Raw genomic sequence first — 22348 nt, forward strand, 5'->3', positions numbered from 1 at the left:
AAGTGGTTTGAAAAAACGAAATAAATACCTGTTTGAAAAAGAAAAACGACAACGTGACACATTAATAACTTTCTTTTCTTTCTTTATTATTCAAATTTCGCGAAGAAAAATGCCTTGACCGATCAACCCTCTGACAAAATCAACAGCACTTGATGTGTGGGATACATAATGCCTCGTTTTTAATTTTAAAAAAAGGTTAGACATGGATGTTGGAAAACGCTACCGTTGAAACAGGAAGAACATCAAGTGTGTGTGTGTGGAAGGGATGGGATAAAAAAAAGATAAGCCAATGACGTCGTCCCGACTTAATAGGACATTTCCCCACTAGTACTTTTGGACACACATTTTCTTCTTTCCAATTCATGAAACAGGAGGAGGAGTTGAGACGGAAAATATAATATACACAAGGCACCTAGGAGCTCATCTATATCAATCGATAGATCATCATCGTAGTGTATATACGTTTGGGATAAAACTTGGAAACTGATTATATTTTGCAGACTAAATGGCTTTCGACTTCTGTTTTGTCCTACAGCCGAAAACACACTCGAAGAATATATATATATAAATTGTGTAGATGTATACAAAAGCAAAAGAAAAATAAACATAAGAGATGAAAAATTGTCGCAATGGCAAGGCTGTGTACTCCTGTATCGTCACGATGGAAAGGCGCAATAATTACGCCTTTACGTTTGTTGTTGTTTTCCCTTTGGGTTTGTTTATCTCCAACCAAATCTAACTGATGGTAGCAGCACTGGTGGAGTTGAAAAGGGCCGACGACCGTTTCACCCGCGAGCCTTGATTGTTCTGCTGGTGGCGTTTCTCGTCGCTAGAGTCTCCAGTATCGATGCCCGAGTCCTCTTCTCCCACACCGCTGGAGGAGGAGGAGGTGGTGGTAACGGAAGAAGATGAAGAGGACGACACCGGACTCGACTCGACTATTTCCTTGAGTACTTCGGTGACGTGAGTGAAGAAGTCTGGAACGCCTTCATAGCCTGAGAAAAAAGCAAAACGACCCAGACACACAAAACAGATCAGTTGGCTGCGCTGTTATCAGACACCCTTCAAATAAGATTAAGTTACGTCAGCGGCCGAAAACAAGGACAGCAAACTGATAGGCTGCCCAACGCAAACTGGCTTAATCCTATTAAGACTTGTTTGGGTTAATACCTGGAAATGCATTGATATCGATAATGGCGTAATGTCCAGTGCTCTTTTCTACGACAATGTCAACGCCGAAAAGGTTCATTTCTAGAGCGAAACGCAGCATAGAAATCACTTTATCAAGTAACTCTCCGCTGGTAGTTGGACGGACATCGCTTTTCTCGGCGTCGTCTAAGACGCTCAGAAGGGAGACGGAATCAGGTTTCGATACATCGTGGCTGTCGAAAAAAATAGTAGGTCTTTCTGCGATACAACAAAGAAACAAGACATCAAAGCTCTGAACAAAATATGTAAAGAATGTCGATTTCTAAAATTATACCGGCAGCGCTAAAGTTCTTTAAAGAAGGTCGTTCGACCACAAAGTATTTCTTGCCTATAACAAATATTTTAAAAAGCACGGCATCGTGGGGAATAAAAGTCTGAGCAACACATGGTGGTTCGCAGTCTTTGACTGCTCCTTCGTGAAATATTATTGACATCTGTAAAGATAAACAGTTGTCCAATTAATTGGTTCATAAAAAAGAATAAACTAATAAACCATATACCTGATGAGCCATTTTGGATCCATGGGCAACAGCAGGTTTGCATACTATAAAAAGATGAAGAAATATAATTTATTGTAATTTGAATTGATGTCAGAAATACAGTAACTTTTTATTACCAAATGGATATCTTACTCCAGCTTCTCTTAGTTTTCTGATGTTTTCGTCAACATCAGAACTAACAAGATCAACAAATGGAGGGACAAATACTTCACCTGAAATATTAAAGAAAATGTGAATGCATTACAAAAAAAAAAAAAAGTAAACACAGCACAAGTCTGATAATACACACCAGCCTTATGCAGATCACTGTTGTTAATTTTGCTGTATGTTTGATATCTGTCAAGGAGTTGGCGAAGATTGTCAAATGGATCAATGATTTTTATTTTGGGGTTGGCACAAATAAAGCGTTCAAAAGACTGAACTATAGTAAGACACTGCAAAAAGAATTCAAAGTTAGAGAACTGTTAAGGAAATTAGTTCGTTTGAACTCAAATTTATAATTACTTCAGGATCACCAAGGTCTGCTTGTGCAATAACATCAGTCATCTTATGAATAATGGCAGAAAATGGACCTTGCTCTTCAATTGGAAGAGTAAAATTAATCTATGAATAGCAAAAATATGTCTGTACAACCTGTGGAATTGTTATGCATTATTAATAATAAATACCTTGACCAGCTCAAGTCCAGCTTGATCACAAATCCCGTGAAACTCTTCCAAATTAAATTTCTTGCTTTTCTTCTCACTAAACCAATAGCCAACTCTGTGCCGTGGCATAATACTTGTCGAATCCATGATGACAGCTATTGAACGTTAAAAGAAAAACTGTTGAGCTTTCTTGCCAATAGAAGCCAAGTAAATTGAAAATAACAAGCATGTACAGTGGAAACTTCACTGCACTGATATAGGACCAAAGAAAGGTTTACACATGTCTCTCTCACAGATTAACATAGGTGATTGCGCAAACCACAAGTGATAAGAACCCACACACTGTTGATACACAATCTATCATGTAGAGTATAACCCAGTTGTGGTTAAAAAAAAACTATTTTTCCTTCAACACTCTCAAGGCGTCAAAAAAACGACGCCACAAATTATCAAATCAAACCGTTAACTCTATCTTACTACCTGCTTCGTATATCGTCACGTGTACAGTAAAGGTAAACCTTTCACAGCACAGTGTTCAATAAGGCCAATCGGAAAGACCAGCAAAAGTTTGGCGTTTTCCATAGGCTCGTCGGCACTTTCTATCCGTTCGTTGATAACGATAAATTTTAAAGAAAAATCACGATCTTAAAACTATCGCTGGCAATTGCGATTGTATACACAACACACGCACACCCGGTTAGTATCCTAGAACGAGACCCAGCCAAGACAGATTAAAAGGATATGTCAGGCAGAAATTTTGAGATATCGTTCCGCGCAACGATGCAACAACGGATTTTTTTTCAAGTCAGTTTAAAAAACAATAAAACTGTTTTTGTTTTTTAAATTATTTTTCAAAAATATAATCAAAAGAAATCTGAGAAACATAACTTTCACTGCAAAAATCCCGCACGGTAGCCTTGAAATATTAATAATAGCCCAATGCCCAAATCGCTGTTTTTATGTGAGGGAGCTTGGCCAGAGTAAAGAAACAAAAAATGTAAACTAAAGAAAATAATTTGTTGAAATAAAATTCTGTGACGTTGCTTTTGCGACGCATCTACTATCACGAGAGAATGGCGTAGGCGTTATTCAAGTAAAGAGCACCGTTTATGCCAAACTCACGATTATTTCAGACGTATAAAATAATGCACTGCTGCAGTGCATGTTGCATCATAAAACTCCCTTTACGGAATGTATGTCAAACATGGAAATACTACTTGGAATTTAATTTAAACAAAAAATAGCCATGGCGATTTCATCTGGTCCTTCATTTTTTTATTTGAAAGTTACGACACGAATTATTGCGCAGAATAACATGTTTTCTTCAAGTTAGACCAACACCAGAAAACCGGAATACAATTTTATTAAAACAAAAGAAAGTCACACAAGCAAAATGAAATTTGAAAACCCTTACAACCTTCTGTTTACACACGGCACTACTCTCAGAGATCGCTCTCAAATTTCACGCGTTTATTCCTTGTATTAGACTCGGGTGCAGATGGGATTCGTTTGAAGGGCATATTGTTGCTTGAGCCCCCTATGCTGGAGCATTCAGAAGAGTCGTCTGGCTGGTCAAGGATTTTTGCAATCGACGGTGTGATGCTGAATTCGGAGCCACTAAAGCTAATGTCATCTAGGTGAACTGGCTGGGCTCCTTCTGTTTCTCCGAGAACAACTGGAGCTTCAAGCTGGATGATATCCATCACTTTGTTGTCGTTGCTGAAGAAGTAGTTGGAACCTGGTTGTGGCGCTGGTCCCAAGTAACGGGGACTTGGCATTTCAATAAAGACACTGGGTGGAGGAGCAAGGCTCTCTAAACTGATCTCGCTGTCGTTGGGACTCGCAGGTTGTTCGGTTTTCGGTTGCCCCCTGAAAGCAGTTGAGGTAAGTCGCATGACTTCCACCGAATTAAAGTGAAGAACAAAGAGATAAGGTCCTCGATAAGCAAATGCCAATGGCAATCGAGTCCATTTGACGTCTTCTTTGCGACTCCTACGTCCATATCTGAAAAATAAAATAGGTTTAACATTACAAAAACTGTGTTGCAAAGCAACAACAAAATATTAAAACGAACCCGTCTACGAAGATTCCAAACTCGTGGTAACACAATAGAAATTCAGTTTCTCCTCTGCGTGACGTCACGTCCAAAATGGCAACGGGGAAACTATGGATTTGCTTCAGACCGAAAACAACATAAGCCAATGAAGCATCGGATGCATCTAAGAATTCCTCGGCTGCGTAATTGCCCAAATCAACCTCGTAGAAACGGTCGCATCCAACCAGTACCGAGTGTTCGGTGAAGTAGATGCAGCTGCACGTTTCCGAGACAATGAGTTCTTTACGCAGGATGAACGCGCTATTGTTGCTATTCCACTTGAACAGCTTAACGCGATCTTGGGTGGCTGCGCAAAGGAAAATTTCATCTTTTTCTAACTTTGAAATGTCAAATAGATGACAGTCTTCGCAATTAGGAACAATTTCAACTTCCAGAGTGGGTTGAGCGCTTTGGATGGTTTCAGCGCAACTCTGTAAAACTCGCAGTTCAGTCAGGACTAGTTGACGTTCGTCGCCAACGATCATCAAGACAGCACTCAGCTTCGGAACCAGGACGATTTGCTGGACGTTGGTGACGCCTTCAATTTTGACTAAATCCTTACGGTTGCCTTGGAGACGGTAGCTGAAGAGACCTTCCTTGGTTCCAATAAGTAGCACACCTTCGCTGATGGGAACGACGCAGTTTACATCGAGGGGATTTTCCAAACGTAAAACTAATTTAGGTTTGCGGTGAGCTTGGATTGCCGATTGGCGATTGGATTCTCTTTGAGTTACGGCTTCCAGCGCGCTCACCCAGGCTTTTTTATGTTGGAAACTGAGAGCCAATACTAAGAGGGTACGACCGGGCCAGCAGGTCGTTAGAGGAACAGATTCAACCATGAACATGTAGGGGACGTCTGTTTTGGCAGTAGCGAAGACATCTGACTGTGCAACAGCGCTATGAATGGCCACAGAACTGCCGTCAGTCGGTTGTAAATCAAAACTGTCGGTCGGTTGCATGCTATCTGAAGAAGGTTCGTGATCGTAAATACACAGTTTACTACCGACGAGCTAAAACAAAAAAACAAAAATAGATTAAGACTTTGAAGAATTACAATAGGAATCATGTGGTCTACGATTAGTACCTTCATAAACTTGCGCTCCCAGCAGGTAGCCTTTCCAGGTTTAGGAATTTTTACCCAGCTTTTCATGTGTAAAGAAGATTCCGTGGGGATTTCACCTTGATGGGTACTTGTTTCTTGACCTAGAACGCTGCCAAAATGCTCGGCTAAGCCAACTGGCAACCCACAAGTGCTGGGCAAATGAGGAGCACATTTAGCGTGCGCAGAAGCGCCGCAATCATGGCAGACGGAAACTTGACGTCCAAAATGAATGGAATCCAAACAAACTGCGCAGTTGGTGGCACGCATAACTATTTGTGATTTCAAACGATGAGGGATGTTGTGATGCATTCGCTGGCTGGCCAATCCTGTGCTGCTTGCTGACGGCGAAGATTGCTAAAAGTTAAATATTTGGATTTTAAAAATAAGAATACAGTTATACAATATCGAGAATATGTCAGTACCTGCGTTCCAGGAGATTGGGTCAGTCGGCTCAACGCTCGATGAGGAATACTAGGAGTGGACATTTCACTTTTGAATTTGTCGTTTCCAGCAGTCGGTGTTTTAGTAAGATCCTTAGATGACCTGGAAGACGACTCGTTCTTGACAGCTGCCAATTCGGCTCTGCATTTGTTCAATTGCTCTGTCAGGACACGGCATTGAGTCGTTTTCTTTTCTAGATTGGACTCGAGCTCGCGATATGCCAAAGGGATGCTCGGTTGGTTCTCCTTCTTGTGGGAACCAAAGATCTTGTCGGTGAACGTTGACTTTTTCTTTGGCTGCTCTGCCTTGGTCTGAAGGAAATCAATGAGCTTCGTTTGTTGTGCAATGGTCGAATCGTACTTCAATTCCCGCTCTTTGTGCATCACGCGAGTTGTATCGATTTGTGCTTCCAATCGAATGATGTCGTTCTTGTAAGATTCCGCTTTTGAGATCGCCTGTTCAAGTCCTTCGCTTAGAACGACGTTTGAATTCTTGACTGAAATCAATTGGGTTCGTAATGCGGACGATTCTTCTTGCAACTTGACATTGTCTTCAGCGAGGATCGCGACCTTTCTTTCCAGGCTGTTGAGTGACATATCGGAATCGGCTAATTGCTGGTCAAGCTCGCCTACTTGTTCATTCAACTGATTAATGGTGGTGGTGTATTCTGAATTTTGCTTTTGAAGTTGGCTAATGCGTGATTCAGTATCAGACTCACAGCTATTGAGTCGCGATTCTACATCGCGGAGTTTGCTTTCAGTGAACAGCTTGAGCGACTTTTCTTCGTTAACCTGTTGCTTAGCCTTACGAACTTCTTGTTTGAGACGCTCTACCTCCTGCGAGAGATTAGATTTTTCTTTGTCGAATTCAGCTTGTTTGGTGTCGACCCCTTTGACGATATTATCGAAATCCTATAAACATAAATTTAAAAATATACATTCTGCAAATAATGACATTAAGATACACTAGTACTTGAAGTTGTTCATCCATAAGAATCATTGTCTCCTTCAGAATGTTAAGATTTTTTTCGCTTTCTTCAACTTTCTTCTTCTCCTCCTGCAAAAGCTTTTCCATTTCTTTCTTTTCTTCGACAAATCGAGAAATTCTCTCCTCGGCTCTTTGTACTTCAGATTCCAAAGTTGACTTGAGACGCTGGTTGATTGACATCTCGTCCTATAAAAAAAAGTAAAAGCTCATTTAAATAAAAGAAAATCATCCCGGTGATTTCAAGAGAAAGCGAGATTACCTTAACGAACTGAAGTTCTCGACGCAACTCTCTAGCAGCACTTGCGGTTTTGTTGGCCTGTTCCAGATTTTTCTCGTTATCGGTAAGAGTCTTTTCCTTCTCAGTTAGGAGTTCTTGGATTCCTGTAAGTTCGCTCTTCGCCATTGTTACTTCCTTGCGCATCGATTCGATTTCCTCCTCTTTAGCCTGATATAAGATTGAAAAAGAAATCGTAAGAATGCAATTAAGGTAATAAAAAAAAATAGTAAAGTGAAAATACCTTTAATTTCTCTTCCCACAGCTTGGAACCTTCCTTGAGTTTGGAAATTTCGGTTTCGCTGGTCTTATTCTCACGGTTGGCGATACGTAAATCAATTTTAGCGTCCGATAGCTCTTTCTCCTTTTTCCACAAATCGGATTGAGCCAGCCGGGATTTCTCGCGCTCCAGAGTCAAATTTTCGCGGCTTCGTTCGAGTTGTTGTTCCAATTTGGTTACTTGACCTTCCAAAAACAAAATTTTCTGCTTGCTCTCTTCCAATTCAGGTGAAACGGACTGATTGCTTGACAGTGTTGATTCGTGGCTCGATAGCTGAACGACTAAGTCTTGGTTTTTCTGCTCAAGTCGTTCAACAGCTTCTCGCATATCCACAACGATGATCTCATACTTTTGGAGGTGCAATGTCTCTCTATGGGATATATCTGCAACCTGTTTCTGTAGTTCTAACCTCATATCAGCTGCGCTTCGCAAGTCAGCTTCGAGCTGCTTAACCCTACTCTCTAATTCCCCTTCACGGATCGAGAAACTGGTTTCGAAGCCGGTTTTCCATTGAAGAGTATCGTCCAGGCTTCTCTGAAGTTGGTCAGTACGTTCCTTTAATTTCTGACATTCTGTCAAAGTATTCTTTAAACTGCTTTCAAGTTCCTGTTAAAAGAAAAAAATATTTACATAAAAACTAAAATATTACTTCACATGGAATTATCTACTTTGATGCGATTTTCCTTTTCTTTGATAATTTTCTCTTCTAAGTAAGAAATTTTCTCCAGGTATTCAGATTCTCGCTCATTGGACTGTGAAATCCATTGCCTCTCTTCCGCTTCCAATCGCTTATTGTATTCAGCCTCTGATTTCCGGAAGCCATCTTCTAGTTCTTGGATTTTTTTCATGAGCTCTGATTTAACTGCTCTTTCTCGCTCAAGTTGATGCTGGGTTTGAATCAACGCTTCATTTGATGGTGGTGTTTGTTGTATGCACATGCTGGCACGCTTTTCTCCCATCCGATGACCCCGAGCGGCAAGTTCTTTGTATTTTTCGGCCTTGGCTTTCAAATTGTCACAGTCTCTTTCGAGCTTTGTAACAGTCTCTAAAGCAGTTTTCAAAAGTTCACATTTTTCATCTGCGAGGTTTTTGGTATCGGAATGAGCTTGTTTCCAAACCTAGAATTTTAATATAAAGTTAAACAGTTACAGTGGACTGACCTTTTGAATCCTTCATTAAATTACCTGAATCTGGTTCTCCATTTCGTTTTCTTTTTTCTTTACAATTTTCTCCCAGTTCTTTTTCATTTCAGCCACCATCTCGACGACTTTAACTTCGTTTTCTTTTCGTTGCGACTGTTCCAAGTCTAGAATTCGACGATTGTTGTCAGCATCCCGTTGAGCACGGGCGAGCTGTTTCTCCAAAGTATCACGTTGCTGTTCTAAACGGACAATTTTCTGATCAAGAAGATCTCTATTCCATTGTTTACTCTCATGCTCATGCTGTATCTTTTGTTTTCTGAGCTCAGAGATTTCTTTGGTCTTGGAATTCAATTCAGATTCAAGTTCACCAATCCTCTTTTTGTATTCAATTAATGAAGGTGGTTGCTCAGCTTGACTGACAAGGCTGCCTTCTTTAATGTGAGTGAAACCGATGAAAGGCAAGTTTCTACCGCTACCCAGTTGAGTGTTCTTCAAGTTAATTGTTGAGTGTGGTTTGGCGTAGTCGTTGTCAAATTCATCAAAGTTTGAAGTATCGTCTAATCCTGTGATGACTGGAACATAGGGAGGTGATTTCTCGCGTAAGGCGTTCCAATCAATGCTTGCAAAAAACGGATGTTGGATTAATTTCTGATATCCGAGACGTGTTTCCGCAGAGGAAATCAACCCCGAAATTAAACTTGTAAATTCCGGACTGACTACTTTCGAGGGAAACTTGAACGAACTCTTAAAATTCATGATGTTTCCATACGTTGTGGTCATTGTTTCTGCCCCAAATGGCGTTTTTTCATACACCATTTCGTAAGCCATAATACCCAATGACCAATAATCGCACTCGATTCCATAACCACCGGCAAAGTGACCCACGTTGTTCATTGAAAGTAAGATCTCAGGAGCTGTTTAAATAATTAAAGTTAATAAAATGAAGGAATTTAAATACGGAATTCAGCAGATGGTCTTACCTATGTATTCGGGCGTTCCGATAGCAATTTCATTCCGAACAAAGCCGGAAGAATCCAGTTTAGCAGCAGAACCAAAATCTGCCAATTTGATATGGCCAAGTCGATCAAGCAAAACATTTTCTGGCTTAATATCTCTGTGGACGTAGCCCATAGAGTGCAGCGTGTGCAGAGCGAGAACCATCTCTGCCAAGTAAAATCGAGCTTCGTCTTCCGCTAGTATTCCCTCGCGACGACTCAAGAGAGAAAGTAAATCGCCTCCTGGGTGAAATTCCATTACCTGTTGAGAGGCGTGAGAAATCAGTTTAGGAAATGGCTTACGCAGCACGTATTTTCTAAATAAGTCCTTACAAAGTAAAGGTTCTCTTGGTCTTGAAAGGAGCAATGTAAAAACGTCAACCACTCAGACTTTGCCTTTGCCATGATGTCCTTCTCCTCTTCATAAAATGAAATCTAAAGGAAAAGAAATAACAGAAAGTTAACACTAATAAAACACATTAAAACTTCAAGACTAAATTAAAAATTAACTTCTTACACTTTGCTTAGCGAGAGTGTCAGATTTCTTGATGATTTTCATTGCATAGACATCACCAGTCTGCTTCTCCTTGACAAGATGAACTTCCCCAAAATGGCCACGTCCAATCACTTTTTTCAGCTCAAAGTCTGCAACATTGACTCGCAATTTTCTAAGCTTTGTGACAACTGGTTGATCTACACATACAAAAATTTAAAATTACAAAACAGAATACTAAGACTTATGAACATTGATTGTTCCACATACATCTGTCCACAAAATTCACTGTGTGAATATCTTTTCTAGTTATGTCAGTACTGCACTCATCATACAGTACCAACAGAGCATCTATGAGCCCATCTTTTGTAAGTTGACGTTGATCCTTGTCTCCATCAAAAAGATTTCGCCGCCCCAGTAAAATGTGTTGAAGGAGAGAATTCCTAACACAAATTGGTTCTGTTGATGGTGTCGTCATCTTCACGACTAGAAACGGTTCCTAAAAAGTGAAATACATTTACTTTGCATTTCTCAATACAAACGGTACCCCAAACCATTTCAAACAGAATTGTTTCTCAGTTTTGGAGGGAAAAACTTGAAACAAAGAAATGATTTAAATTTTCATATAAAAATTTTTCCCAGTTAAGCTTCTTGTGTTAACATTTTCAGTATTTAAAATTATGATTTGAATAAAAATAAAACATAAAAATGTTTACTTACAAACTTCAAACCGTTTCGCGTCGCACCCTAACGAAATGTTGACTGTTGAAAATTTACGGATTTTACGAACATTTGATTTGAATAAAACGGTTCGGTGTTGCCAGTTCTGTTATTACATCGAGTGCGGATTCTAAATCTGTGTCTGATTAGAAATACGTTACTTATGTAACGAACCTTAATAATTAAAATGAAGGAAAATTATAATTTGAAAACTCATTTCTGTTTCACCTGTTTTACATTTCTCATTTGTTTCCTTGGGAATTTGGGACAAAATAAAAAGAATGGCAACAGCTTTCATGACGAGGTTGAAATTTGCAGGAAAATTGTTGTCTGTCTGTGCTGTCAATTGTGCTCCGGCTTTTAGTTTCGTTCAATATTAAAGAGATTAGAGCTCTAAATTATCCTTCGAGACACATTATTTTCATTCTTTCATAATGGTAATTTAGTTTTATACGATTAAAATCCCTCCATGCATAAATTTGGATGTTGTCTTAATTTAGGCTCGTCGTTATGACACTCGTACAACCATCTTTTCCCCTGAAGGTATGCGTTAAAAACATTTTTCTGTGCCAAAATTGGAATTGCTTATTATATATTGGAAATGTTATGACATTTAACTTATAGGTCGACTTTACCAAGTTGAGTATGCCATGGAAGCCATTGGCCATGCTGGAACTTGCTTAGGTAAGGATCGATACAAACTGATTGTGATGGCAATTTTTCATCTACAAAAAATTGTATGTTACATTGCAGGCATCCTAGCTTCAGATGGTATTGTGTTGGCAGCAGAGAGACGCAACACAAATAAACTCCTTGATGAGGTGTTTTTCTCTGAAAAGATCTATCAACTAAATGCTGATATGGTCTGCAGTGTAGCAGGAATCACATCAGACGCTAATGTTCTTACCAATGAACTTCGTCTCATTTCCCAACGCTACCTTCTTCAATATGGAGAATCTATTCCATGTGAACAACTGGTCTCCTGGCTATGTGATGTCAAACAAGCATACACTCAGTATGGTGGCAAGAGGCCATTTGGAGTATCACTTCTCTATGCAGGATGGGACCATCAGTATGGCTTTCAACTTTATCAGTCAGATCCATCAGGGAACTATGGTGGATGGAAAGCCACATGTATTGGAAATAATAGTGCTGCTGCAGTGTCAATGCTCAAGCAAGTATGTTACAACAAATATCAAAAATGTGTTCATGCAGTCACTAAAGAAAACATTTTACTTCAGGAGTACAAAGAAGGAGAAACTAATCTGGAGGATGCTTTAGCCTTGGCTATTCGTGTGATGAGCAAGACTATGGATGCCACTAAGCTTACTCCGGACAAGCTGGAATTGGCCACTCTTACACGTCACGACAACAAGACTTTTATCAAAGTTCTTCCCGTTGCACAGGTCAAAACTTTGATTGCAGATCACGAAAAGAAAGAAGCTGCTGAGGCGGCTAAATCAAAACCGACCACCACATCTTAATAATCTTGTTCGTGTATCCCAACTTTGATTATTTTGGATTCTGAGAACTTGGAAGTACACATTTCTGCTATAGCTCATTTATATATTTTTTTTATTTATTGGGTCATTTATTAATTAGTCTGATAGTTTTGATTCGCTTGTTGAATAAAAAGTCATTCACTTTTGAATACGACCTAAAACTCCTAATAATGAAAACTAAAATAATTTTTAGCTAATAAAATGCGCACGTGTAATTTAGCAAAGTAGAACATAAGTTCACGCATCTTGCGGAGTCATATTTGTGCCAAAGTGTGTTATATCAGACCTGACAGAAGGGAAGAACAAGAACAGTAAAAATTGCTTACATATTGGTTTCCTTATAGCAATGGGGAGCTCTATGCGGGTTTTAGAAAATAGCGACAACCAAGGCTGACGAGACGTATTTCAGGGCTGGCTAAAGGCAATTCCGCTTTCTCGATTTGTGATCATCTAGGCTCGCAGCGTGACGAATTCTTACTATGCAGCTGGTGGATCTGCCGGTTTGGTTAATCGAACTAAAATGCATTCTTTTCACCCCTTTGTGGTTTCTTTTTTTCGCCAATATGAAGATCGATCAACAAGGACGAAAGCCACTATCTTCTGCCGAATGAAAGCCTAAAGTTATAAGTACAACAGATGCGCCTGTAGCGCAAACCATTAAACCACACAAGATCGCATACGTGAAAGCAACTCAAAAACGTCCCGCAAACCAAGAAAACGTTGAAGTAGGATTGGCTGTTTCGGTGAGGCGGAGCTTATTCAGTTGAGTATAAATACCTATCGGTATGTGTGTTTTAGTATCATAACTCTCTGACTGTAATACAAATAAGCAGCTCATTCGTCTAGGTAAAACTGAGACATTGAAACTTGTTACTACAGCATCATGAAACGCGGAATTTCCCAGGTAAGCAAAAACAAGGAATTATTTTAACTTACCTGTAGATATTTTTTAAAAATCAAAAAAATTAAAAAGAAATTGTAATCTATTGATTCCAGACTTCCAGTTTCAACACTTAATTTCTATTTATTTTTATTTTTAGTTTCTAGGCCCAATTTTTTTGGTGCTGCTAGCTTTAGCAATCGTCGAGTTCAATGGCAACTTTGCAGCGGAGATTGTAAATGTGAGGGAAATGAAAGTTGAACACAGGTCGGATGACTTTGAAAGCCTAAGAACAGAGACACGTGATCATCACCATGGACATGGACATAATAATGGTTTTTTCCCATCAAAATCACATAATAAACCAAAAAAACCTAAATCGAGCTACGGAACACCAAGACCTCACTACGGAGCACCGACCAAGTCTTACTATTCGCCCCCAAAAGGAAACTATGAAAGTCCATCTTATAGCAAACCATCTCCAGCCTACAACCCCCCGCCTTACCGTCCTCCAGTCTATTCTTCTCCCAATTACAGTCCTCCTAGTTACAATCCTCCAGCATATGTTCCTGCATACACAGAACAAGCGCCAGCCTACCAACCACCAGCTTATTCTCCTCCAGCTTATTCTCCTCCAGCTTATTCTCCTCCAGCTTATTCTCCTCCAGCTCCAGCGTATAGCAAACCTTCTTATCCTCTGCCGTCAGAGCCTGAATACCCTTACAAAGTCGCCCCGGAATCATATAAAGGTGTCGATAAGGCAGTCTCTAATTATGATGATTTTCCAACTTTTGACGAATTCTTTAAAAAAAGCTTAAAATTTGATCAGTTTAAAATCTGAGTATGTTAGAATGTTCCCAGCGCACATGATAGCATATTTAACTTTTCCGTTTTCACTTAAACTTCTTCAACATTTCATTTTGTTCAAACATGTTATCCGATCTAATCCGTTCCCGCACCGCAACATTTTCGCATTTGTCGTTAATTTCACCCGTATTTCAAAAATTATCTGTAGGCTACATTGTTGTTTATTGAATAAACATGTGTACGCTATTATTCCGTTCAATAAATTTATAAATTGCAAAATATCATTATATTGTTCGTTCCTAGGATTGCACGACTTCGCTTTTAGACGACTACTTAGTTTAACCCTAACCAGCGAATAAGTGTACCAACACACAGCTTCTTAAGAAGAGGGAGGCAAAGAGTCAGACTCTCACTGACAACCAGGCGATTGAACTGACAACAGTACGAACACGAAGAACTATCTCAATTAGCCTCTCGGTCTCTTCACATCTGCTGCTGACGACCTAGTAATTCGAACCTTTATTTGGAATAGTAGGATAAACGTTTGTCTACCCACTTATCACTAGCAAAAAATTCGAAGAAAAATATTTTCGTCTGTTTTTTCTTTAATGTAAACCTTTATAGTTTATACAGTTGTTTTTTCTTTTTAAATATGGCGCTTCGACGCCATTATGAATCACGCCTAGCGATTTTCATTTGTTCTTTTCAGTCCTCTTCTCTCTTCTGTATCGTCTGCACTGCAGCAGATCTTCTCGTCTACGTCTAGATTGTTCATTCTTGGACTTCTCCTTTTCTCCAAATAATTATATTACATAAAACTATTCGCCATGTCTTTGGTCACAACACTTTACAACAATATTCTGCGTCGCTCATCTACATACGCTTTGGCTATTGTAGCCGGAGCATTCTTTTTTGAACGAGGTTTCGATTTGGCCTCGGAGCACCTCTACAGCGAAATCAACAAAGGGGTGAGTAACGATTAATTATAAATGTAAACCCAGTTTGAATGGCTTGTTAATTTTCCTTGTTTATTTTTAGAAACTGTGGAAGGACATCAAAGACAAATACACTCCTGCTGAATGATTTATATAAGGGCAAGGACACTATCTGGATGAAGATCGCCAGCAAGATTATGTTCATTCTCCTGTGTAGTGGGTTAATAAAATTGTACAAACCTTTATGTTGTTTTTTTTAGTGAGTTAAGAACATAAAATAGATCATTCTTTATTGTAAAATAAAACAGCTATTTTACCTATACTTCAGTAGGGTCATTATAAAGGCTTGAAAAAAATGTAATATACCATAAACAAACAGCTGTAAGGTTTGAAAACTTAACAGGATATCAATATCAGAGTATGATATAAAACTTCTTAACGAATTTCATATAAAATTTCAAGTGGAACCCATAATAGCTCTAATAATGGTGAGCATGTATTACATTGCTCTACTTCAGGTTAAGTAGAAGACTAAAAAGGAACAAATTTGGTAAAATCTAAACATTCATTTAAAGAAACATCAATTAAACCCATTGGATACGTCTATACATCATATTTAAAAAAAAAATCAATGAATATAAAATAAATAGGTAAAGTTTTGTTTATATTGGGCAAATTGAGCCCAGTTTTGGCTGTCCCCAGAGCAGAGTCTGCCCAGAGGCGTTCTCTTACCTGATCAGATGTGGCCATGTATTCGGCAACTTGGCAACGTACAGACGCTTCTTGTGCGTTTTGTCTTCAATTTCTTTTTCGATTTGAGAAAGAAGAGGAAATCGAAATTGAATCTGACTACATCTTTTTGATCAAGTAATTCGCTGTAAAATCAAGTTGAAATAAAATGTCGATCGGTGTTCCAATCAAAGTGTTACATGAAGCCGAAGGACACATCATCACCTGTGAAACAAATACCGGTGAAATCTACCGGGGCAAATTGGTCGAAGCTGAAGATAACATGAACTGTCAAATGACAAACATAACTGTTACTTATAGGTAATTTGATTGACAACAGTTTCTTACTTGGCTTTGGCTCATTTTGAAATGATTTATTTGATTCCTAGGGATGGTAGAGTTGCTCAACTGGAAAATGTTTACATTCGTGGATCAAAGATTCGTTTTCTTATACTGCCTGACATGTTAAAAAATGCACCCATGTTTAAAAGACAGGGTGCAAAAGCTGCTAGTTCTGCTGCTGCATCAGGGAGAGGAAAATCTGCCATTCTTAGAGCACAAGGTAAATACAAACTCTTTGTACATAACTTGTTGAGAGTCCTATATCTGCTTTACCATCAATCAAGACCTGTTCATACCTATACCATTCCTGTGACTTGGTCAAGGAGTTGTCATGTTTGGTTGTATGATATTGTGTTAACACAATTTTTTTCTATCAGCTGCACGTGGGAGAGGAAGAGCTAGAGGTGGAAGTTCAAGAGGCTGGACCCCAGGCGGTGGAGCTCCACCAGGCAGAGGAAGAGCTGCTCCACAATAATTTCCAAAGTTCTCGTCAAGTGTTGAAGAATTCAATACAACCTCTTTTTTTTACACGTGTATACATGTCGGACTTAATGTTGATACAAGTAAAACAAGCTGAATCATATGATCAGCTTTACAGAGATAAAGTGCAGTTGAGTGAGTTTCAGTGACACCTTACATTTATTTTCTTATTTCTTTTCTAGAATACAAATAAATGTGAGTTCACAATATTAATTTTCATCTCTAATTTTACTGGATAAACTGGATGACTGGATGTTTGAACTTGTAGCAAACTGCTGTTTTCATCAAAATGGCAATGCCTACAACATTGAATAAGGGGAGGAAAATGCAGACGACTTTTGTTTAGACGTACTAATCAAAATAAAGGAAATGGCTCTATTGACTGCAGATTGGAATCCTCTCGGAAGAGAGGCTTATTACAGGTTATTCTCAATTTACAAATCATATGTGTAGCCCATAACCTGGTAATGTTTCTTCCAGAAAATTTGAAATATATTCCATGGAATGGGTTGACCAAATAAATCTTCAGGAATTAAAAGTCTCTGTTGCCCCATCTGGTGGACCTATTGCAGTTGTAAGAGATGAAACAAAATTCACGCCAGTTCAGACTTCGGGCAAACCAATCATTTTCATCTTTTCCCCATCCGGGGAATTGAAATCAACTATTAAAGTAATTTTCTGTATGCATGTCTAAACCCCACTCTTTTACCAATCTAATCAACATTTTTGAAAAATTTGTACAGTGGAGTGGTGGGAAGGTTATTGGTCTAGATTGGTCTGCTTCAGAAGAGCTTCTTTGCATCCAGGTAAATCTCCATACATAGCACACATTACAAACATAAATAACTTATTTTTGTCTATCTAGGATGATGGCAGTGTATCGATTTATGACATATTTGGTACATACCAAAATTCTTTCCAAATGGGCCAAGAGGCTAAAGAAATGAAGATCATTGATGCTAGGAAATTTTCTACTACTAGTGGCACTGGGCTAGTAGTATTGACTACAAACTTCAGATTTTTTGTTGTAAATAATATAAAAGATCCAAGAATTCGAAGGTTTCCAGACATTCCAGGTAAATATATATTTATCCCTATTTTACATGTTGATAGAAATAATAATACTATGTGAGAACATGTTTCAGGTGTTAATATTGCCCCTAGCTGCTGGACAGCAATACATGGTGAAGACAGGCAAACTAGGGTTATAGTTGCTAAAGAGAAAGATATTTATCTTCTTGATTACGGTGAGCAGCATGTTGCTCAACGAATGCCCGAGATTTCTCATCACCACCTCTCGATAGTTGCGATTTCTGTATCGCCATGTAACAAATTGGTTGCATTACTAACCGACGCCGGTAAGTAAAATTTATGGTTTACTGTTATTAAGTAATAGTTACTTAGACGAGGTAATTTAACCATTGCATTTAAAGGTGTCATATGGATTGGATCGTCTGATTTTCGAAGAAAGTTCTGCGAACATGATGCCCAGTGTATGTCACCTGCCGTCCAGCTGGTTTGGTGTGGGTCGGGTGCAGTAGTCCTTAATCTAGGATCTGTCCTGTTAGTTCTCTCACCCAACAGAGATAACTTCACCTTAATTTTGGATTCGACTAGTCACGTTTGTCCAGAAATCGACGGGTTGCGCATTATTACAAACAGTAGCCACGAATTCTTGCAAAAGGTTCCATTGCCTAATCAGGAAATTTTCCGAATCGGATCCATGTCTCCTGGCGCTATTCTCGTCGAGGTCTGTGATTTTTTGTTTTAATCTTTAGGTATTTTTTAAAACAACATTCTTTTTCTTTAGGCTTCCAGGGAGTTTCAAAAGCGCTCTCATCGGGCCGAAGAATATATTCGACTTGTAAAGAATCAACTGGAACTAGCCGTAACCCAGTGTATTCAGGCCGCAGGAAACGAGTGGCAGCCCAGCGTTCAAAAAATGTTGCTTCGAGCTGCCCAATTGGGCAAAAGTTTCCTGTTTGACAAAATCGATCCGGAGCTATTTGTCGGAATTTGTCAAACGTTACGGATCTTGAACGCAGTTCGCAATTACAAAATTGCACTACCGCTGACTTTCCAGCAATACGAGCAGATGGGAAAGACAGTTTTACTAAATCGTCTCATACTGCGGCGCCAATACAGCATAGCCATTCAAATATGTCAATATCTGCAAATGTCGGAAGCTGAGGGCATACCACGCGTATTAACAGAGTGGGCATGTTACAAGATCAAACATGGAGTTGGAAAAATGGATGCTGAACAGCTGGCCAACGAAATTTCTACCAAGCTCGGCACTGGATCAAAAGTTTCGTACAGTAGTATTGCACTTAAAGCAATTGAATGCAAACAAGAAAAATTGGCAATCAGGTATCCACAAATTCGATTTGCATAAAGTTGTTCGTCTTGCTAGATTTTTGTCTCATTTCAGGTTATTGGATTTCGAACACCGAGCATCTAAACAAATTCCACTTCTCCTCAAGCTAGGCCAAGAACCGCAAGCTCTGACTAAAGCTGTGGAAAGTGGTGATCCCAATCTCATCTATAAAGTGCTAGTCGTCATGAAGGAAAACTATTCGGCTGATAAATTTTACATGACCATTCGTCATTATCCTTCTGTAAATGCACTCTACGCCAAATTATGCCGCACTGTTCAGATGGGATCGCTCGAACAAATTTACGAACAAGAAGATAATTTCAACGCTCAAGCGATTCTCAGCGTTAAAGATAGTTACCGGGCTCAGGTTTGTTCATTAAAGACTTGCTTATAATTTTTGTAAATTGTTTGGTAATTCTTTGCCATTATAGAAACTTGAGAATCGATCGGCAATGCTCACTACAGCAGTCAAGCAGTACCGACAGGCTAAAGCCGAAATAGCCGCTACTCTGACTGAAGATCAACTTAAATTGCTGAAAATCCAATCAGGTTACGAAACGAAATTTGGGTGTCCGGTTATTGATGTTTCATTAAATGACACTCTCAAACTTCTAATGCGTCGAAGAGATTTGAAAGAAACAGAAGAAATGGTTAAGAAATTCAAAGTTCCTGAACGACGGTAAGATTTCCCTCGTGAATTATTTATAATGTGAAGTTTTGTCGTCAATTCATGTGATCATATGTAGATTGTGGTGGCTCAAAGTAACAACTTTCGCTGAAATTGGGGACTGGGTCGAGCTGGAGAAACTAAGCAAAGCAAAGAAATCTCCGATAGGATACGAGGTAAAGAGAAGGTTTACGGGGAAATGTGAATCACATGTTGTTATTTGATTTTCTTTTAGCCTTTCGTCGACGTTTGCCTACAGTTCAACAACATCGCTGAAGCTCAGCGCTACTTACCGAAAGTTGAAGAACATCTTACCATCAAATATTACGTCAAGGCCAAACTGTACACAGAAGCTGCTCAAATCGCTTTTCAGCGTAAGGATACGGAAGCGTTACATTACGTTCAATCTCGTTGCTCCTCTAATCGCGAAGCAGTCGACATGATTAACGCCCTAATCGCCAAATTGGCAAATCCAGCAGAAGGCCAAAACAAACGTTAATGAGCTCTTTCACACTATAATATTTCCTTATCAGAATGTTTCGTCGCCTGAATTTTGACGCAATTCCAAACTCATTTTCATAAAATTTCTTGTCAAATATATACGATTATACTTATATATTACTATAGATAATCGCTATGGGCGAGTCACGTGAAAATGAAAACAATTTTGGTGGTTGCACTGACCTACTGGAATTGCATGGTTATCGTACGTGAGTGTTTACCTCAATCGAGTGGTGACTCTTACAGAATCAGAAGTGGCCCTGTTCATGGGTACGCGAGACATAATACTTTGTTTTTTATCTATTTTAAATCTCTTTTGCCCAAATTTGGTGTCATAAACTTGTTTTGAAACAAGTCTTATCCAAGGTAACACACGAAAAACATCGTTATTTATTTCGTTCAATAATCTTCAACTGTGCCAAGTTGAACCTCGGCGTTTATAACCATGAGATTATTTTTTGCCATTATTTGAATATTTCTTTCAGAATAAGTCTTTTACTAAATTGAACAAAATGTGAAAAATATTTCTGCATATTATTAAAGTTGAAACAAGTTTTCAACTAAGCTGACACAATTTTTATTATTGAAAAATAACGAGTTCAAGGTGGTGCTAGTGTAACGAAGCCTAGCGCACTCAATATAAGTAGAACCAGTCGCCAAATGAGATACGGAAAAATTCAGTTTCTTAATTATTCTCGAAAAAATGGACGATAATGAAGATTTCGAATACGCAGATGATGAAACAGAAGAATTGGATGTTGAAATGCCAGAAGAGCCCGAATATTACATTCACGACGAAAGAGAAAAATGTGTTTGGTGTTTGTGGATTGTATTTCTATTGACGATGGTGGGTGTCGTAATTGGCGTGACGCTCTACATCAGTCAAGTCTATTTCCTTATCAAAGATCCGGAGCCAACATTTTCAACCACCGAAATCCTGGATGGCTATCGTTACGACTTTTTCCATGAACCCAGAACGTTCAACGATACGCAACGCATCTGTTTCAATCGCAACTCTGAAATGATCGTCTTCAACAACACGGAAGAACACTCCCGTTTCAACCAATACGTGGCCGATTATTTCCAACCTTACATCAAGAATCATACGGATCGATGGAAGAGGGTCGGGCTTCAGATTTGGACTGGCATCCGCATAATATTCAAAGCAGGTCAACTGACACAATTCGATTGGCCCGGCCGAACGGAATCCCCCGAAGAGATGTTGAATTTTTATTACATCTCTCAACACAATCGCTTATGTAATATCGGCACCATCGAAAGAATGCAACAAATTCGCAAGGCCATGCAGAGCAAATACGCTTCCAGGCAGTTTATCGTCAAGGATTTTAGAACCAAAGCCGAAAATGCAATCAACGAAATCGGTTGCTGGCAAGTTCGATTTCTAGAAGAAAACGAGTCGCTTATTTTACCATTTGTTTGTAAGAGCCGCATTATCCCGACGTAAAAAAAATAAAAGCTTTAATTCCCAAAAGATAGGTGGCCAACATGACATGTACGTATCACGCCTCGCAGGATCTTAAAAACTAATACAAAAGCTCTAAAAATCCAAAAATTTTGTCACAAGGAAAAATTCACGAGTGTATATAGGAAAAACTAGGTTGGCGAACTTTCACATATGGTCAGGTGCCTATAGTATAGATAATAAACTCACCTCATTAAAGATTAAAATAAAGTCAGTAGCGCGTGAGTTTTGCTAGTTGTAAAGCCAAACATAAAACAAACCATTTTCCTCTATTATAGCCGAGAAAAATGAAAGCTCCTGATAACAGAAAAGCTATATAGTCAGTTAAACGAGGTTACGAACAAACATAAATCTCGGCGGGCGCGCTCGTACCGCGTGATTCTCTCATCATGTGGTTTAGGACGATGACGTGTACCCTTATCACAAATGATAAAAGCAAAAAGCAAACGACTTGTGCCTTTGTTCGTGAAAAAAGCCGGTCTCTATACAACGTAATAGAGCTTGCGCCTCAAGGTTATTGTGTACGATGGAGCACTTGTTGATGGTACAAGTATCTATGCACCCGCCTGTGTTGCAATCACGCAAACATCATCACGTGCTATAACAATGAATTGTTGTCAAGGAGAAAAAAATGTTTTTGTTGATCGAAGGACGGTAGCAACGATGCAACGCTCCTCCATATACGGTTGCAAATTCTTTACGCGTATAATGTATTCATTCCGCATGCTCATTTGGTAACGTGTTAACTATATATCCTCTT

The 22348-nt window shown here is 39.1% G+C and overlaps 4 protein-coding genes across 6 annotated transcripts; 2 read left to right on the forward strand and 2 right to left on the reverse strand.

Moving 5' to 3' along the window:
* Positions 1 to 65: 65 nt before the first annotated feature.
* On the reverse strand, positions 66 to 3458 carry LOC124340425 (inositol-tetrakisphosphate 1-kinase-like). Of its 2 annotated transcripts, none has more exons than XM_046792949.1 (9): positions 3401 to 3458; positions 2378 to 2511; positions 2214 to 2312; positions 1999 to 2143; positions 1826 to 1921; positions 1710 to 1753; positions 1484 to 1643; positions 1171 to 1407; positions 66 to 995 (listed from the first exon to the last, which is right to left on the reverse strand). In XM_046792949.1, exons 1-9 carry the CDS (start codon positions 3411 to 3413, stop codon positions 736 to 738), a joined length of 1188 nt encoding a protein of 395 aa, XP_046648905.1. In that variant the 5' UTR covers positions 3414 to 3458; the 3' UTR covers positions 66 to 735. The 2 variants fall into 2 exon arrangements, with proteins under 2 accessions (XP_046648905.1, XP_046648906.1); XM_046792950.1 differs by lacking the exon at positions 3401 to 3458 and adding an exon at positions 2837 to 3123.
* Positions 3459 to 3703: 245 nt separating this feature from the next.
* Positions 3704 to 11013, reverse strand: LOC124340474 (citron Rho-interacting kinase-like). Its single transcript, XM_046793007.1, has 14 exons — positions 10886 to 11013; positions 10436 to 10664; positions 10190 to 10365; positions 10006 to 10107; positions 9658 to 9934; positions 8720 to 9591; positions 8204 to 8653; positions 7500 to 8141; positions 7241 to 7426; positions 6967 to 7167; positions 5976 to 6905; positions 5536 to 5907; positions 4431 to 5461; positions 3704 to 4360 (listed from the first exon to the last, which is right to left on the reverse strand). The coding sequence occupies exons 2-14, from the start codon at positions 10641 to 10643 to the stop codon at positions 3799 to 3801; spliced, it is 6009 nt and encodes a 2002-aa protein (XP_046648963.1). The 5' UTR covers positions 10644 to 10664; positions 10886 to 11013; the 3' UTR covers positions 3704 to 3798.
* Positions 11014 to 11164: 151 nt separating this feature from the next.
* Positions 11165 to 14318, forward strand: LOC124340476 (proteasome subunit alpha type-4-like). The gene is made up of 6 exons (XM_046793011.1): positions 11165 to 11322; positions 11386 to 11428; positions 11510 to 11569; positions 11639 to 12063; positions 12127 to 12362; positions 13799 to 14318. Exons 1-6 carry the CDS (start codon positions 11320 to 11322, stop codon positions 14106 to 14108), a joined length of 1077 nt encoding a protein of 358 aa, XP_046648967.1. The 5' UTR covers positions 11165 to 11319; the 3' UTR covers positions 14109 to 14318.
* A 1147-nt stretch (positions 14319 to 15465) lies between these two features.
* Positions 15466 to 20218, forward strand: LOC124340475 (vacuolar protein sorting-associated protein 16 homolog). 2 transcript variants are annotated; one of them, XM_046793010.1, is made up of 14 exons: positions 15466 to 16059; positions 16128 to 16165; positions 16230 to 16300; positions 16458 to 16512; positions 17076 to 17230; positions 17304 to 17366; positions 17426 to 17636; positions 17706 to 17918; positions 17994 to 18310; positions 18371 to 18930; positions 18992 to 19304; positions 19369 to 19616; positions 19684 to 19780; positions 19840 to 20218. In XM_046793010.1, exons 1-14 carry the CDS (start codon positions 15908 to 15910, stop codon positions 20101 to 20103), a joined length of 2757 nt encoding a protein of 918 aa, XP_046648966.1. In that variant the 5' UTR covers positions 15466 to 15907; the 3' UTR covers positions 20104 to 20218. The 2 variants fall into 2 exon arrangements, with proteins under 2 accessions (XP_046648966.1, XP_046648965.1); XM_046793009.1 differs by lacking the exons at positions 15466 to 16059; positions 16128 to 16165; positions 16230 to 16300; positions 16458 to 16512 and adding an exon at positions 16821 to 16982 and having other exon boundaries at positions 17041 to 17230.
* The last annotated feature ends 2130 nt before the right edge of the window (positions 20219 to 22348 follow it).

This window comes from Daphnia pulicaria, chromosome 5 (genome assembly GCF_021234035.1).
Source record: "Daphnia pulicaria isolate SC F1-1A chromosome 5, SC_F0-13Bv2, whole genome shotgun sequence".
Lineage (NCBI taxonomy): Eukaryota > Metazoa > Arthropoda > Branchiopoda > Diplostraca > Daphniidae > Daphnia > Daphnia pulicaria.